Source organism: Vidua macroura, chromosome 1 (assembly GCF_024509145.1).
Source record: "Vidua macroura isolate BioBank_ID:100142 chromosome 1, ASM2450914v1, whole genome shotgun sequence".
Lineage (NCBI taxonomy): Eukaryota > Metazoa > Chordata > Aves > Passeriformes > Viduidae > Vidua > Vidua macroura.
This window is the reverse complement of record NC_071571.1, coordinates 152,819,312-152,833,703: the sequence shown is the minus strand read 5'-3', so window position 1 is coordinate 152,833,703 and position 14,392 is coordinate 152,819,312. Positions and strand designations below refer to the sequence as shown.

Sequence of the window (14,392 nt, the reverse complement as noted above, 5' to 3'; positions counted from 1 at the left end):
CAAAAAAAAAAAAAAAAAAAAAAAGCTAAGCCCAAAGAAGAAATCCAGTAGTAAAAGAAAACCATTCTTTAAGAGCCACTTGTATCGCCGCCAGTGCAGGGAAATCCTCTCCGTTTCAGCCAGCTGGAAACGCCGCCGGGATGTTCCTGCTCTGCTCGTGGGGTTGTGTTTAACTTAGAGGCATCAAGTACTCTAAAAATGTTACATTTCAAGTATAGGGGAATTTTTGCGGGTGTTTGGGTGGGGTTTTTGGATCATGTGGTCTTGTGTTGATGAGGGGATGGGGGTGTTAAATGTGAGCACGCTGGAGCGATTCATCCTTGTTTTTAAACTTTGTTTTCCATGTTGGCTTGGAAATCTCTCGGGTTTTTTTCCTTTTTATTTAGATTACTATATAAAATAATAATCTTAAACATAGGTTATTTGAAGAGGGAGTGTATTTTCCCAGCATTATTTGCTAGATCTTGGCTGAAATTTTGGTGGTTTTATTCCATTCTGAGCAGGTTTGGAGCTCTAGTCTGAGAAGGGAATGGAGCTAGGGACAGGTCTGGAGCAGCAGGAGCAGCTGAGGGAGCTGGGGAGGCTCAGCCTGGAGAAAAGGAGGCTCAGGGGGGACCTTCTGGCTCTCCACAACTCCCTGACAGGATGGTGGATCCAGGTGGGGTTCAGGATCTGTTTCCAGGGAACAAGAGACAAGAAAAGAGGAAGCAGCCTCAGGTTGTTCCAGGAAGGGTTTAGTTTGGATATTGGGAAGCTTTTTTCATGGAAAGGTTGGGCAGGCTGCACAAGGCAGTGGTGGAATCCCCATCCCGTAGGAATTCAATGTCTGTGTGGATGTGGCACTTTGGAATGTGGCTTAGTGGTGGCCTTGGCAGTGCTGGGGGAATGGTTGGGCTGGATGATCTTGGGGAACTTTTCCTACCTAAATGCCTCTGGAATTCTCTGAAGGACACATTTCCTTGGATTTCCTGGGAAATCCAAGTCTGGTTTCCCAGGATTGAACATCAATCCTACAGAACCTCATCCTAGAGAATCATGGAGTGTTTTGGGTTGGAAGGGACCTTAGCAATCATCTTGTCCAAACCCCTGCCATGGACAGGGACACCTTCCACTAGCCCAGGTTGCTCCAAGCCCCATCCAGCCTGGGACATTAAGTGTTTTATCAGCCTGGGACCTCCCTTTGTAACATTTTTAGTATCAGGTTCTGATTTTCCCCGTAGTCGACGTCGAACCTGCGCCAGCTACGCTGCCATTTTAAAACATTTTTATGCCATTCCTCCACCCCCTCTTCATTAAAAATTTTTCTTCCGCTGTCCACCCTGGGGGTGGGGGAAAGACAACCCTCAACCTTGTGTAGTCAAGGTTATGGCGATAAATTCCGGAGCATTGTCACTTCTATTCGGAGTAAATTGGCCGGCCGCTCTTGGGCTGAAGGGGAGATAATTTGCTGTAGTATTTCAAATGGATTAGAAATGGATTTGAAGGGAAAGTTCATGCCTCCCATTACAAAGGCTAGAAAGAAGACTATCTTAAGGCACTGTTCACACTCTAGCCTTCATTATCCACGCTTAATACCTTTCCTATTTTCCAGCGTTAATGAAATTTCCTGCCGGAGCGGGGCCTTGTGGACGGACGGGAGGACTCTTTAGATCCGCGGGATGCGCGGCAGAAAGGGAATTACAAGGCCCTCGTGTCGTGGGGCCCAGTGTATTCTTCAGGTCCTTGGCCCGGCTATTATCTCGTTAATTTTATCCTATTTTGTCAATACGGTTCATTTCCAAAGGCCGTCCTTTCCATTAGGGTAACAATTCTACGGAGAGCTGGGATCCTGCCACCGATGAAAAGCGATGGGCGTTCGGCTCCGTGTCCTCGGGGGTGGCTTTTCCCTGCCACCACCAGCTTGGATGTCACTAAGAGGGAGGTGGGACACGCACGCTGGTGGCTGTTTTGGGCCCACACAAGCACTTGGGAGCAAGAACTTGGATTCAGAGGGAAATAAAGGGTTCCTGTAAGTGAAGCTTGGGAAGTTGAGTTCCCTCCCCGCTCTTCTGTGTGGGCACGGTTTTTCCATATAAAACATAATTTCCCTTAAATTTTAAATCTCTTAAGGCTCCTATAATATAATGAATATCCTGTCTAATATAATAAATAATAAGTACAGTAAGTATTCTAGTAATTATTACTTTATATATATAAAAGGATGAGGGGACATCACTGCTTGGACATTTGCACTGCCAGAAGGTGGAGATGGAGGTAGCCAAACCTCCAGTGAGCTCAAACTGAGCTCCTGATTGGGACTCTCCATCCCTGGAAGTGTTCAAGGCCAGGTTGAATGGGGCTTGGAGTGACATGTTCTACTGGCCCTGCCCATGGAGGGGGATTGGAACTTGGTGATTTTGAAGATGCCTTTCAACCCAAATCATTCTGTGATGATTCCATGGCTTCGGTCCAGTGGCCCTTGGGGCTTTGGCAGCCTGAGCAGATGTTCTGCAGAAGCTTTGCTTGGAGACCACCCAGAGGTCACTTGTCTCCCTCAAAAATACAACAACTCTAAATTAGAGGAGGTTCAGCCCCACTCCCTTTGGGGAATGAGATGAGTTTTTATGCTGTTTGTCAAAATCCTTGAAAAAATAATAGATTGGTGGAATGGATTGGAAGGAACTTTAAAAATCATCCTGTTCCAACTCCCTGCCTCAGTGGGGATGTTCTGATACAGCATCTGCATTTGAAGGCTCCCTCAGTTTGGAGCTTGGCCATCCCTAAGGAATTCTAAAGAAGAGAGGGTGGTGTGTGACCACTTTGGTGAGCTGAGAGAAGCAAGGCAGGCAAATAAATATCCCGAGGATTCGGGGGATTCAACCAATTGGATCTTAAACTGGTGCTTAAACCAGTGACTTTGGCTCAGGTGGTGCGAGCAGCCTGTGGGGCTTTGCAGGGTTTGGGGTGGGTTTGGGGGTTTGGGGTTTATTGACGTTACAGCCAAGAAAGGTTTAATTTAATGTATTATCTCACATATGTGTGTCTCTGTGATAATATAATGTATTAGGGCATATATGTAAATTAATATTCAACAGATATGGAATGTATCTCTATAGATATAGAATATTTTTAATATATACCAGTATATCTACATATAATATGTAGCTATAATTATATAGATACAATAATACAATATCTATTTAAATAATTTAAATACATTAAATAGCTATTTAAATATGTTTATCCTATATATAAATATATAGGTCTGCATATACTATATACTATATAGATATAGATATAGATATAGATATAGATATAGATATATAGTGTATCTATATATTTATAGATCTATAAATCTGTATATCTGTATATCCATGCCCTGAGTGCTTCCACAGCTGTGCCACATCCCAGCCTTTCCCTACAAACCAGAGTGGGGAATGTTGCATGAACCCCTGACTTCTTCCCTTCCCTCTACTAGAGTTAAGGAAAATATAAAATGTATAATATATAGAAAACAATATCTATATATATTACATGTATTACCTATATTAGTGAATATATGTCATTCAATATATATTCTATATATTCTATATATAGAATATATATTCTATATATTCAATAATATATCAACAATATAAAGTGATAAGAATAAAAATAGTGTCTGGGCCTCATATAAATTATCTCTAGGTAGTATTAAATACATATATTGAACATATCTAGATGTTATTGAACATATTTAATTCAATATATGCATTCAGTACATGTATTCAATAATATCTAGAGATAATTGATGGATATAGGAGGCCCAGAGAATATTGGTGATAATATATAGATTTATGTATGAAGGTATCAATATTTGTTATTCTATACAATATATAGATCTTGTATTTCAATACATATACTCAGGCTATATATATTCAATTATGTGTGTATCTGTGTGGAAATAGATGTGTGTGGATATCTCTATGTATTACCCAGAGATAACATAGAGGAAATATATATGGAATTACAGAAATCCTTGAAGGGACTGATTCAGCTGGGAAAAAGGAGCCCCAAATCCAGGCACTACAGTCCCTGTGAACGGAGGAATGGAGCATCCTGGGGTCTTCCCAGGGATGTGTCTCTGGGAGGAAGAGGAGATGGATGGAGCTGGTTTTGGGTCTTGTCACAACCATGGTGGTGTTTTGCAATACCTTCATTAGAATCCTGGAATGGGTTGTGTTGGAAGGTTCAAGATCATCCAGTTCCATGGAAGCCATGGGGAAGGATACATTCCACTATCCCAGGTTGCTCCGAGCCCTGTCCAACTTGGCCTTGGACGCTTCCAGGGATGGGGCAGCTGCAGCTTTTCTGGGAGCTCCATTCCAGCACCTCACCACTATTCCAGGGAAGAATTCCTTCCCAGTAACTTACCTAATTCTGCCCTCTGGCAGTGGGAAGCCATTCCCTGTGTCCTGGCACTGCATCCCTTTTCCACGGACTCTCTCCAGCTCCCCTGGAGTCCCTTTAGGCACAGCAAGGTCTCCCTGGATCCTTCCCTTCTCCAGGTTGAACACCCCTAGCTCTCCCAGCCTGACTTCAGAGCAGAGTTGCTCCAGCCCTCGGAGCATCTCCATGGCCTCCTCTGGTCTTGCTCCAGCAGCTCCACGTCCTTCTACTGCTGGGACCCCAGAGATGGACACAAAACTCCAGATGGGATCTCAGACAAGCAGAGAAGAGAGTGAGAATCATCTCTGTCACCCTCCCGGCTGTTGGATAGCTGATATTATTTTTATTGCCCCTGATGTAGCCACAAGACCTTTCTTCAGGTCCTGGAGCCAGTGCTGGATGCACCCTTAGCCTTGCTGGAGTTTTCTGGGATGTGCTGGGTGATCCATGAGTGACCCTCATGCCATTGTCACCTTCACCCAATGATGCCACTGCCATGACTCCTTTTCAAATCACTAGGACTTGATGCTCCTCTCCGGAGCAGTTCCATGAGGAGGAAACCCTGGGGGAATTGAAACAAGGAATTTATCGAATTCCCATCCCCTTCCACAAAAAACAGGCAGCAAATTTTCCGAGCTCGGTAGCCAGTGGCAACAGCCCTCCGGAATGAATAGGCTGTCACGCTCGGCATTAGGAAATGTAACTATTCCATTTTCCAGCTCTCTTTTTCTTTGGAGCACATGTTCATTTAAAGGAAATGCTCATCGGGGTTTGCATTCCGCTGATAGGATAGCGGGATCTTAATTTACGGATATTCTCCGGTAATGCGCGGTTTATATACGTTCTGCTAATAGCATTATGAGCATAGTTTGGGCTAATACAAAATTAGAGCTCTAATTTGCATAAACAAATTACTGTTTGGATTAGCGCTAAATGAGGAAGGCGACTGATATTGGAGGAGATTTGATTTGGCTGCAGTGGCTCTGTTTGGATAATGGGGGATGGATAGGAATGAGCTGGGAAGAGGCTGCCTTGTGGGTCGGGAGGGAGGTGGGATGGTGCAGGAGGTATCAGGTCATGGAGTGGACAAGATTTTGGGTGACAGAGGAGCCTCTGTGGGACATGTAGCAAGGTGTGGGTTGGCCTCTTTTCCCTGTCAAACAGCAACAGGATGAGAGGAAATAGCTTCAAGCTGTGCCAGGGGAGGTTCAGTTTGGACATCAGAAGGCATTTCTTCATGGAAAGGGTTGTTAAACATTGGGATGAACTGTCCAGTGAGGTGGAATGGAGTCTCCATCCCTGGAGGTGCTCAGGGAATGCCTGGACATGGCACTCAGTGCTCTGGTTTAATTGACAAACTGATAGTTGGTCACAGATTGGACTTCATGGCCTTGGAGGTCTTTTGGGATTCTGTGATATTTATCCCTCAGGTGTCACTTCAGAACTTACTGGTGCTTCAGAATAACATTATGGGCAACAGTAATTGGATTGTGATTCCCAATCCATCTCCATCCCACTGCCTCAATACGTGAATTTAGGGAGAGTTGAGGAGATGGGAAGAGGTCCCCAGTCCTGCCCACTGGACCCTGCTGAGGTCCAGCATCAGTTCCAGGTGACAGGTGGGGATGGAAATGCTCTTGGGTGATTTGTCCCATGCAGGGATTGAGGAAAATCCTTCCAAGAGCCAGATTTGGGGGCAGAATAAAAATAATAAAATTGTTGTATCTGATTCATAATAGTAGTAGCAATAAAAAAAATACAGACTCATGGAATGTTTTTGGTTGGAATGGACCTTGAAGACCATCTAGTTATAAACCCCTGCCATGGACAGGGATGCCACCCACTGGATCAGGTTGCTCAGAGTCCCATCCCACCTGGCTTTGATGTACTTCCAGGGATGTCAAAGCTTGTAGAACTCCATAAAACTTGGCTAAGCTCAGTGAAGGTCCCACCTTGCTGATTCTCTCATGGGATTGCATCCGTATTTCTTTGTTTCTGCTGGGGCTAGAGGTGCAAACAAGGGTGGGAGAAGTTTGGGGAGAGTACCTGAAGGTCATTTTTTTGGTGTCAGTCATGAGGAATCGGAGCTTTTCATCTGTCAACAGCAAGAACATTCCTGCCTCTTCCATACATTTCCTCCATTCTAGTGGGAGCTGTCCCTGCCCTTGGCGATGGGATTGGAATGAGATGATCTTGAAGGTCCGTTCGAACCCAAACCATTCCACGAGTCTCCGATCTCATGGTTTGCTGATGAAGCAGCACCTCCTTGTGACATTTTCCCAAATTTGGGCTGACCTTGACTTTGTTTTTCCTGCAGATCCCCATTGTTAAACCAAACCCGACTCTCACTCCAAGGTGGCAAATCCCAGCTCGTCCAACAGCGCTGGAGGAACAAAGGCTTCCGCTGCATCGGTGGGGTCATGTACCGGGTGTCGGCCAACAAACTCTCCAAAACTTCCAGCAGCCCTCTCCGGGCCAGGGACCTGAGCACCAAAACTCCCATCAGAGCAGGTGAGCAGGAATTTGTCCCAGTTCGTGTCCAAAATCCGTTGAGTTCAGTTTTTAGTTGTTTCTTCCCAGCCTGTGGGTTGCGACTCATCCTTCGGCCTCATAGAATTCCAGATGGGAAGGTAGTGGACATTCCATGGTGCCAAGTGCTCTTCTTGCTTTATAGTAGCCCCGAAGGGGAAATAATGTTTGGGAAATTAAAGGTTTAGGAGAATTGAGTTTTTCTTAAATCAGACTTAATTCAAGCTTGTGGAGACACGCTGTTAAACTTGGTTTAACAGGCAAAGTCTTGGATGAATTCAAACAGCACCACAAGGTTGAATGTGCTTGAGATGCTCATCAAATTATGCTCAATATTGACCTAAAAAATTGGGAAGATCATTCTGCAGATAATTGTGGAATGATACCCCCATTTTGATGAATTCCCAGCTTTACATCGCGGCTTTGATTAAATTTGTGTTTCAGCTCCTCCTGTGTTTGATGCCTCAAGTGTGGCTCTTAAAAAAAAGAGGATTTTAACTGTGTTTAAAGTATTTTTTAAATTCATTCTTAGTCTCAAATATTTTTGCTCCCTAGCTGGTTTATTGAGAATTTTTGTGGATAGTTAAACTGGGGAAGGCAAAACCAGTGGCTTTGTGATGATTTTCCTGGCTGGAAGGATGAATGGAGCAGCGATGAGGATTTCTATGGATGATGCTGGAAATCAGGCAATGAGGCGTGGCTTTGATTTGGAAGGCATCTTCAAGATCATCCAGTTCCATCCTCCTGGGATGCCTTCCACCAGACCATGTTGCTCCCAGCCCTGTCCAGCCTGTCCTTGAATGCCAAAATATGATGAGAAAGCAGACGAAGAGCCTTCGAAACCACCTGCACCACAATTCCTGTGGGAATTCTGGGGCATCCTGGGTGATTTTAAACCCACAAAGAGCAGGATTAGGGAGGGAAGGATGGGATGGGAAGTGGAGCTGCCTGTTGATGATGGCGGAGATGAGGATGAGGCGGTGGCCAAGGGATGTGGAGCCAATGGAATGTCACTTCCAGGTAATTTCCCTTCTGAGGGCAACAAAGGAAGGCTCAGCAGGAGTTTGGGAATGGTTTGTGGATATTTTCACTACTCAGCCCTTCTCAGGACAGATTTTTGATGTCTGACTCTCCTGCTGCCTTCTCCTTGCTGCCAACTCCTCAAATAGGGATGAGCATGCTCAGGAGCACGTCTATAATGGATTCTTTTGGAATCTGGGATCCTGCCTGGTAAATCCTTGCCTTTGGTGCTGCCTCTGAGGAGGAGGGGCAAGGATCAGAGTTTGGAGACAGAAAAAGCAGCCATAAAACAGCTCGGGGGTTTGTAGAAAAAAAAATCTGTTTTTTTTCCAAGAGCTTTGCTACTGGTACTGGGATTTTCCAGTGTCTGGATCAGGATAATTGAGGGTGGTTCTGCCTTAAGCACCATCTCTGGGCATTGAAGATGTCACCAAAGGCAGAAAATATCCTGAAGGAATGGAAGAAAAGGGGTGAAACCCCAGGACATGGACAGGGATCTTGTTGGATGGAGCAGGGGATGGATTTCAGGACAGAGTTGGACCACTAGGAAGAGTCCTGGGCAGAAGTGATGGCTAGAAGGACTGGAAAAGTGGAAGATCTGGAGCTGCCAAGCTAAGGAAGGATGTCTCTCCATGGCCAGTGGAGCAGCCAAAAACCAAGGGGCTTAAACTGGTGGGAGAGCTTTCCAAGGACAAGGATGATGAAATGCTGGACTCATTTGGCTCTAAAATCTCCATGATTTTAAAGATTTTTTTAAAGAACAGGTTTAGTGAACTTCTTTTTGGGGAGCACGTAGGTGGAAAAGGTCCTGCCTTCCAGCAAGAAGGTGATTTTTTTTATTTATCTAAGTGCAAGGAAGTCTCTGAATTTGTCTGAAAATAGACAAATGAGCAAAGTCTCATTTGGGCAACTCAGCCAAGGCTGATGGATTTGGCCTGTCCATGAATATCCATCACTGGATTGGGACCAAGCAGAGAAACACCAACTTAGAGGCAAATTTCTGGAAGAGGGATGAAGCCAAAGGTATCATGGGAGGATTACTGCAGATACAGGCCTTGGAATTGCTTTTGGGGGGTTCCTGAGGGGATTTGGGGTGACAGGACATGGAAGAGATGTGATGCCCCCATTTTTCCTTTCTCACTGAAACCACATCTTCTAGTGAGGTCTCATTCAGAGAACTGGGTTTAATTAGTCCCACTTTGGAAGGCAAGATCCCTTCCAGGGTTATTCCCTATAAAATACAATCCCATCTAATTATTACTTTGAAGGTGTTCGGTTTTTTTGCTGTTGCCTCTTTCCCCCTGCCAGATAGCACGTTGGCTTTGTAACCACAAAACCCGAGGAACTGCTGTGAATCAGTATTTTCATGTCATCTTTCATCTCTCCCCATAATTCATCCTCCTTCCCAAGGATGGATTCCACAGATTCCTCTTGCCTTAGGATAACTGGGCCTGGCAGGGCGGAAGATTTGTGTGTTCTCATCGGCTGCGAACGTTTGCTCAACGCTCTGTGTTTTCAGCACTTGACAAAGTTTATTTAAAAGATGGAAAAAAACGGCTTTTCCTTTCCCTTTCAGTGCCAGGCACCGTGTGTTTGGAATAGTGGAGAGACGGGAAATGCTCCTGACAGTTTAATAGCTTGGAGTTTACTTCCAGTGGGTTATAATTCTGCCCTTTCCCTGGATTTATAGTGTTGGGGTTTTATCTCTACAGTACAAAATCTGATGCTGGGTGCTGGGGCTGATCCATCCACACCATCGTAGCATTCCCAAGTGATTTATTTATGGATGCTGGTGGTAAGTGAGGGTTTGATCCAGGGGATGCACTTCCTGCATCCCTGTGCTGTATTGGGATCAATCTTGAGGCTACCAGGAGCAATGGGAAGAGCAGTTTCCTATGGCTCTTCTGGAATTGGCTTTGTTGGTGCTGGAGAGATGGGGAGGGCACATGGCTTGGGGACAAGTAAAGTGGCACTGCAATCCCAGGAAAAACTTTTGGAGGTGGTTTGAACATAAAAAGACTCCCTGGAGCAATCACAGCATCACCACGGTCTGTGCAGCTGCTGAGAACTTTGCTCTCATCTCATGTGTGGCTCTGCTCCCAAAGGATTTCTGTGCCTTCCACACTTGCCTCTGTAAAACTGCAAATTAAATACAGAAATAAAAATACTTTTTTTTTTTTTTTTGGCTTCCCAGCTGGATAGGGATCTTGCACGTGGCATAATTCATTACTTGGGCAAGGATGAAGAAGAAAACCTAGAGCTGAAACACTCTCTGTTCATCCTTGTGCAATACAAAGATGTGGAATCATACATGGAGAGGCTCTTTCCCTTTGGGATAACTTGTATTTCAGCACCCATGTATTTTTTCACTTTGCAGAAGTCTTGGAAAATCAGCAGTGGGATGGTGTGGAAAGCATTTACTACGTGGCAATTAATTAAACAAGCAGAATAATTGGGTTTCTCCGCTCACAAGGAACCTTTCCTTCATTTCTTTCTCCAGCTGCTAAGGTGTTTTCCAGACTCTTGAGGACTTTCCATGAAATCAGGGAGAGAAGCAAAAGGTCCTGGGCAATGTAGAGTTTCACAATGAAATACAGAAGGGGAAATACAAGATTGAAAGCAGCAGAAAGCAAATTAAGGTTTGACATTGTCCGGAAACCAGCCCTGACCCCAATCTCTGCACGAGCTGCTGCTGCTGCTGCTGCTGCTGAGAGAGGAATTGCACTCCATGAGCTGGGGCTGGCTCCAGCAGGCTTTTCCAACTGTCCAGGCTATTTTTCCATGGGCAAATCCTCACCTGCATGATTTCCTCATGCTGAGGTTTTAGCTCTTAGTTGGAGAAAGTCTGGTGGCTTTGGGGACTCCAGAGGTGACAGCCGGCCCCTTGAACAACGTGATTTTATTTACTGGCGTTTTCAAATTGTCTCCATGGCCGTAGATTCCAGAGCCTTGGAGATATCCACGATTGCTGAGCTCCCAAAGGTGGAGGCTTAAGAGGAGTTTTTAGTCCTCCTGAGCTGAGGCATCTCCCACACATTGTGACAGTGGCTGTGATCCCAGAGAAACAAATTATTAATTAAAACATGGTTGAGTTCAGCCTTCCACAACTGTGAGGGACTTTCCCTGCATCCAGATGCACTTTCTGTCTCCATCCTGCTGTGTAACATCCCCTCCTGCCTCAGTTTCCCCTCTCTGCAAAGGTGATCAGCTGGGGAGATGGAAGGTCATGGAATCATGGAATAGTTTGGGTTGGAAAGGAGCTTAAAGACAATCTCATTCCAAGCCCCTGCTATGGGCAAGGACACCTTCCACTATCCCAGGTTGATCCAAGCCCCACACAACCTGGTCTTGGATGCTTCCAGGGATGAGACAACCACAGCTTCTCTGGGCAACCTGTGTCAGGGTCTCCCCACCCTCACAGGGAAGGATTTTTTCCCAATATCCTATCTATCCCTGCCCTCTGGCATTAGGAAGCTATTCCCTGTGTCCTGTCCCTCCATCCCTTGCCCAGAGTCCCTCTCCAGCTCTCTTGGAGCCCCTTTAGGCACTGGAAGGGGCTCTGAGATCTCCCTGGATCCTTCTCTTCTCCAAGCTGGACATTCCCAGCTGTCCCACCCTGGCTCTAGAGCAGAGGGGCTCCATCCCTCGGAGCATCTCTGGACCCCCTCCTCCACTGCATCAGGCTGGGGACAGGTGACGGATGCTCCTGAACAGGATTTGGGCTGCAGTGGGAGAACTCCACACTCAGAGATCTCCACAGTGCTGGAAGAAAGTGCTCTTTGGCCTCCCTGTTTACCAACTAATTTTAGAAGTGCTGAATGTCATGGGAGCACGCTTCCCACTTTTTCAAGGATAAGGAAATGCTCAGTGCTGCTGTTGGCCCAGCCCTGAATGATGCTCCTTCCTTTGAGCCACTCCTTTTTACAGAAGGAAAGGAGGGATTCAGGACTGGAATGTTTCCACCACCCATCTTCTGCCTCTGCTTTTAATTTTAAGAGGAATTAGGGAGGATTTGCTCCGGTGTGCCGGGCTTTGCCTTTTCCCCATGTCCATGGAAACATCCTAAGCTTCTTGTTTGTCCATCATGACCTTGTCTTCTGTGTTCGATATACCTTGAGTGTGTTGGGATCATACTGGAGGGATAAGGAAGATTTTGGTGCAGGAGAGACCAGCCCAATGCACCAAGGTGTGAGAGCAGGGAAATTTGGAATGTTACTTTCCTCAGGTTTCCACTGGTTTCAGTGTTGCTGGTGCCAGTGTCCCTTTGTGCTCACTCCCTTTGAGGTGAATTCCTTGGGCCTGGGATTGCGCAGTCTCTTGCCTCTTTTTGAGCTCAATTCCTTGGCTTCTTCAGGATCAGTCCCTTGTTTTGGGATTGCTTAATCCCTCAAACACTTCAATCTCAATCTCTTGCTTTTGGGATTGCTCTGTCCCATACCCATCTTGAATTAAATCCATTGGCCTCTTTGGAAGTCATTCCCTTGGCTTTGGGATTGCTCAATCCCTTACCTCTTCTGACCTCAGTTCCCTGGTTCCCTCAATCTCAGTGCTTTTTCTTTGGGATTGTGGGATCCCTTGGTCCCTTTTGATCTCAATCCCATGGCCCCTTTTTTACTCAATCCCTTGTCTTTGGGATTCCTCAATTCTTTCCTCTTTTCTGATTAGTTCTTTCTCTTTGGGGTTGCTCAGTCCCTTGACCCCCTTTGAGCTCAGTTTTGTAGCCCCTTCAATCTCAAGGCTTTTTCTTTGGGATTGGGGAATCCTTTCAATCTCAATGCATTCCATCTCAATCCCATAGTTTTGGGATTCTTCAATCCCTTACCCCTTTTGAGCTCAATTCCTTTGCGCCTTCATTCTCAATGCCATCCTTGTCTTTGGGATTGAGGAATCCCTTGGCCCCTTTAATCTCAATCCCTTGTTTGTGGAATTGTTCTGTGTCTTTGAGCTCAGTCCCTCAATTTCTTTAAACTCAGTCCCTTGGTTTTGGGATTCCTCAATCCCTTAGACTTTTTGAGGTCAGCTCCGTGGCCCCCTCAATCTTAGTGCCTTGTCTTTGGGATTGTGGGATCTCTTGGCCCCTTTGATCTCAATCCCTTGATTTTGGGATTGTTCAATCCCTCAGCCCTTTTGAGCTCTATCCCTTGGTTTTGGGATTGTTCAATCCCTTTGACCTCTTCACTCTCAGTCCCTTGATTTTGGGATTGTTCAATCCTTTTATTCCTCTGGAGCTCAATCCCTTGGCCCCTTTTGAGCTCTATCCCTTGGTTTTGGGATTGTTCAATCCCTTTGACCTCTTCACTCTCAGTCCCTTGATTTTGGGATTGTTCAATCCTTTTATCCCTCTGGAGCTCAATCCTTTGTCCCCTTCACTCTCAATGCCTTGGCTTTAGGATTGCTCAGTCCCTTTCACTTTATGAGCTCAATTCCTCAACTCTGGAATTGCAGGGATCAGATCCTGCTTCAGGCCCACATCTGCTTGTACAATATCCAACCCGGAGCTGCTTCATTAATTGAAGCCGATTCATTAATTGAAGTTGCTTTGTTAATAAAACACTCGTGACCACCTGACTCAGGGACATTCATTGGATGCGGGGACAGTCTGGCAGGAAAAGGGGAAAATCTCTGCTTGTTTAGCAGCAACTCATCCCTTCTTTTTCTGTTGTCTTCTCCGGAATGAGGACTTGTGCTGTCCAGTGAGGGAAATAAATGACCCCCAGCAGCTGCGAGTGCTGATCCTCGAAATCTGCGGAACCCACTTAAATGAATAATAATTAAAGAAATAAATTTCCCCAAGTGCAGCCTCAAAACTTTCGGTTCAGCAATAAAGCCAAGGAGAGACTCAGAAAATGAATCGCTCGGCTCTTTCCGAAGGAGGCTGCAGTGGACGAGGTGGGATGATAATGGAAAATATTAAAGGAGCCAGCGTGGTTTTAGGAAGCCTTTTCCAGGTCGTGTGGGAACAGGCTGAGAAGAGGTTGTGTGGTGATGCTGACACCTGAGGGATAAAAGGATTGAGCAATCCCAAAATCATGGAATTGAGGGGGAAGGAGCCAAGGGATTGAGGAATCTCAAAACTAAGGGATTGAGCTCGAAAGGGACCAAGGGATTGATCTCAAAGGATATAAGGAATTGAGTAATCCCAAAGAAAAGGCACTGAGATTCAAGGGGACATGGAATTGAGCTCAAAAGGGGTCAGGGGCTGAGGAATCCCAAACCCAAGGAATGGTACTCAATGAGCCAAAGGACTGAGCTCAAAAGGGATAAGGGACTGAACAATTCCAAAACCATGGGATTGGTGAGCAAAAAATGGAATGACCCCGTTGTGGTCATCTCCAGTTTGGAGCACTGAGCAGTGGAGCTGATCACCTGCCTGCCATTGCTTAGGCAAACCCCTGGTTGGTTCCCTCTGTGTGTAAGATTTCCATGAATTATCCTT

General features: G+C 45.6%; 1 protein-coding gene across 1 annotated transcript in view; it reads left to right on the top strand.

Moving 5' to 3' along the window:
- Positions 1-14,392, top strand: part of ZC3H3 (zinc finger CCCH-type containing 3) — a 126,474-nt gene that overhangs the window by 77,283 nt on the left and 34,799 nt on the right. The window contains exon 5 of the mRNA XM_053976493.1: positions 6,725-6,918. Coding sequence (XP_053832468.1) covers positions 6,725-6,918 — 194 coding nt within the window. The remainder of the gene's footprint in view (positions 1-6,724; positions 6,919-14,392) is intronic.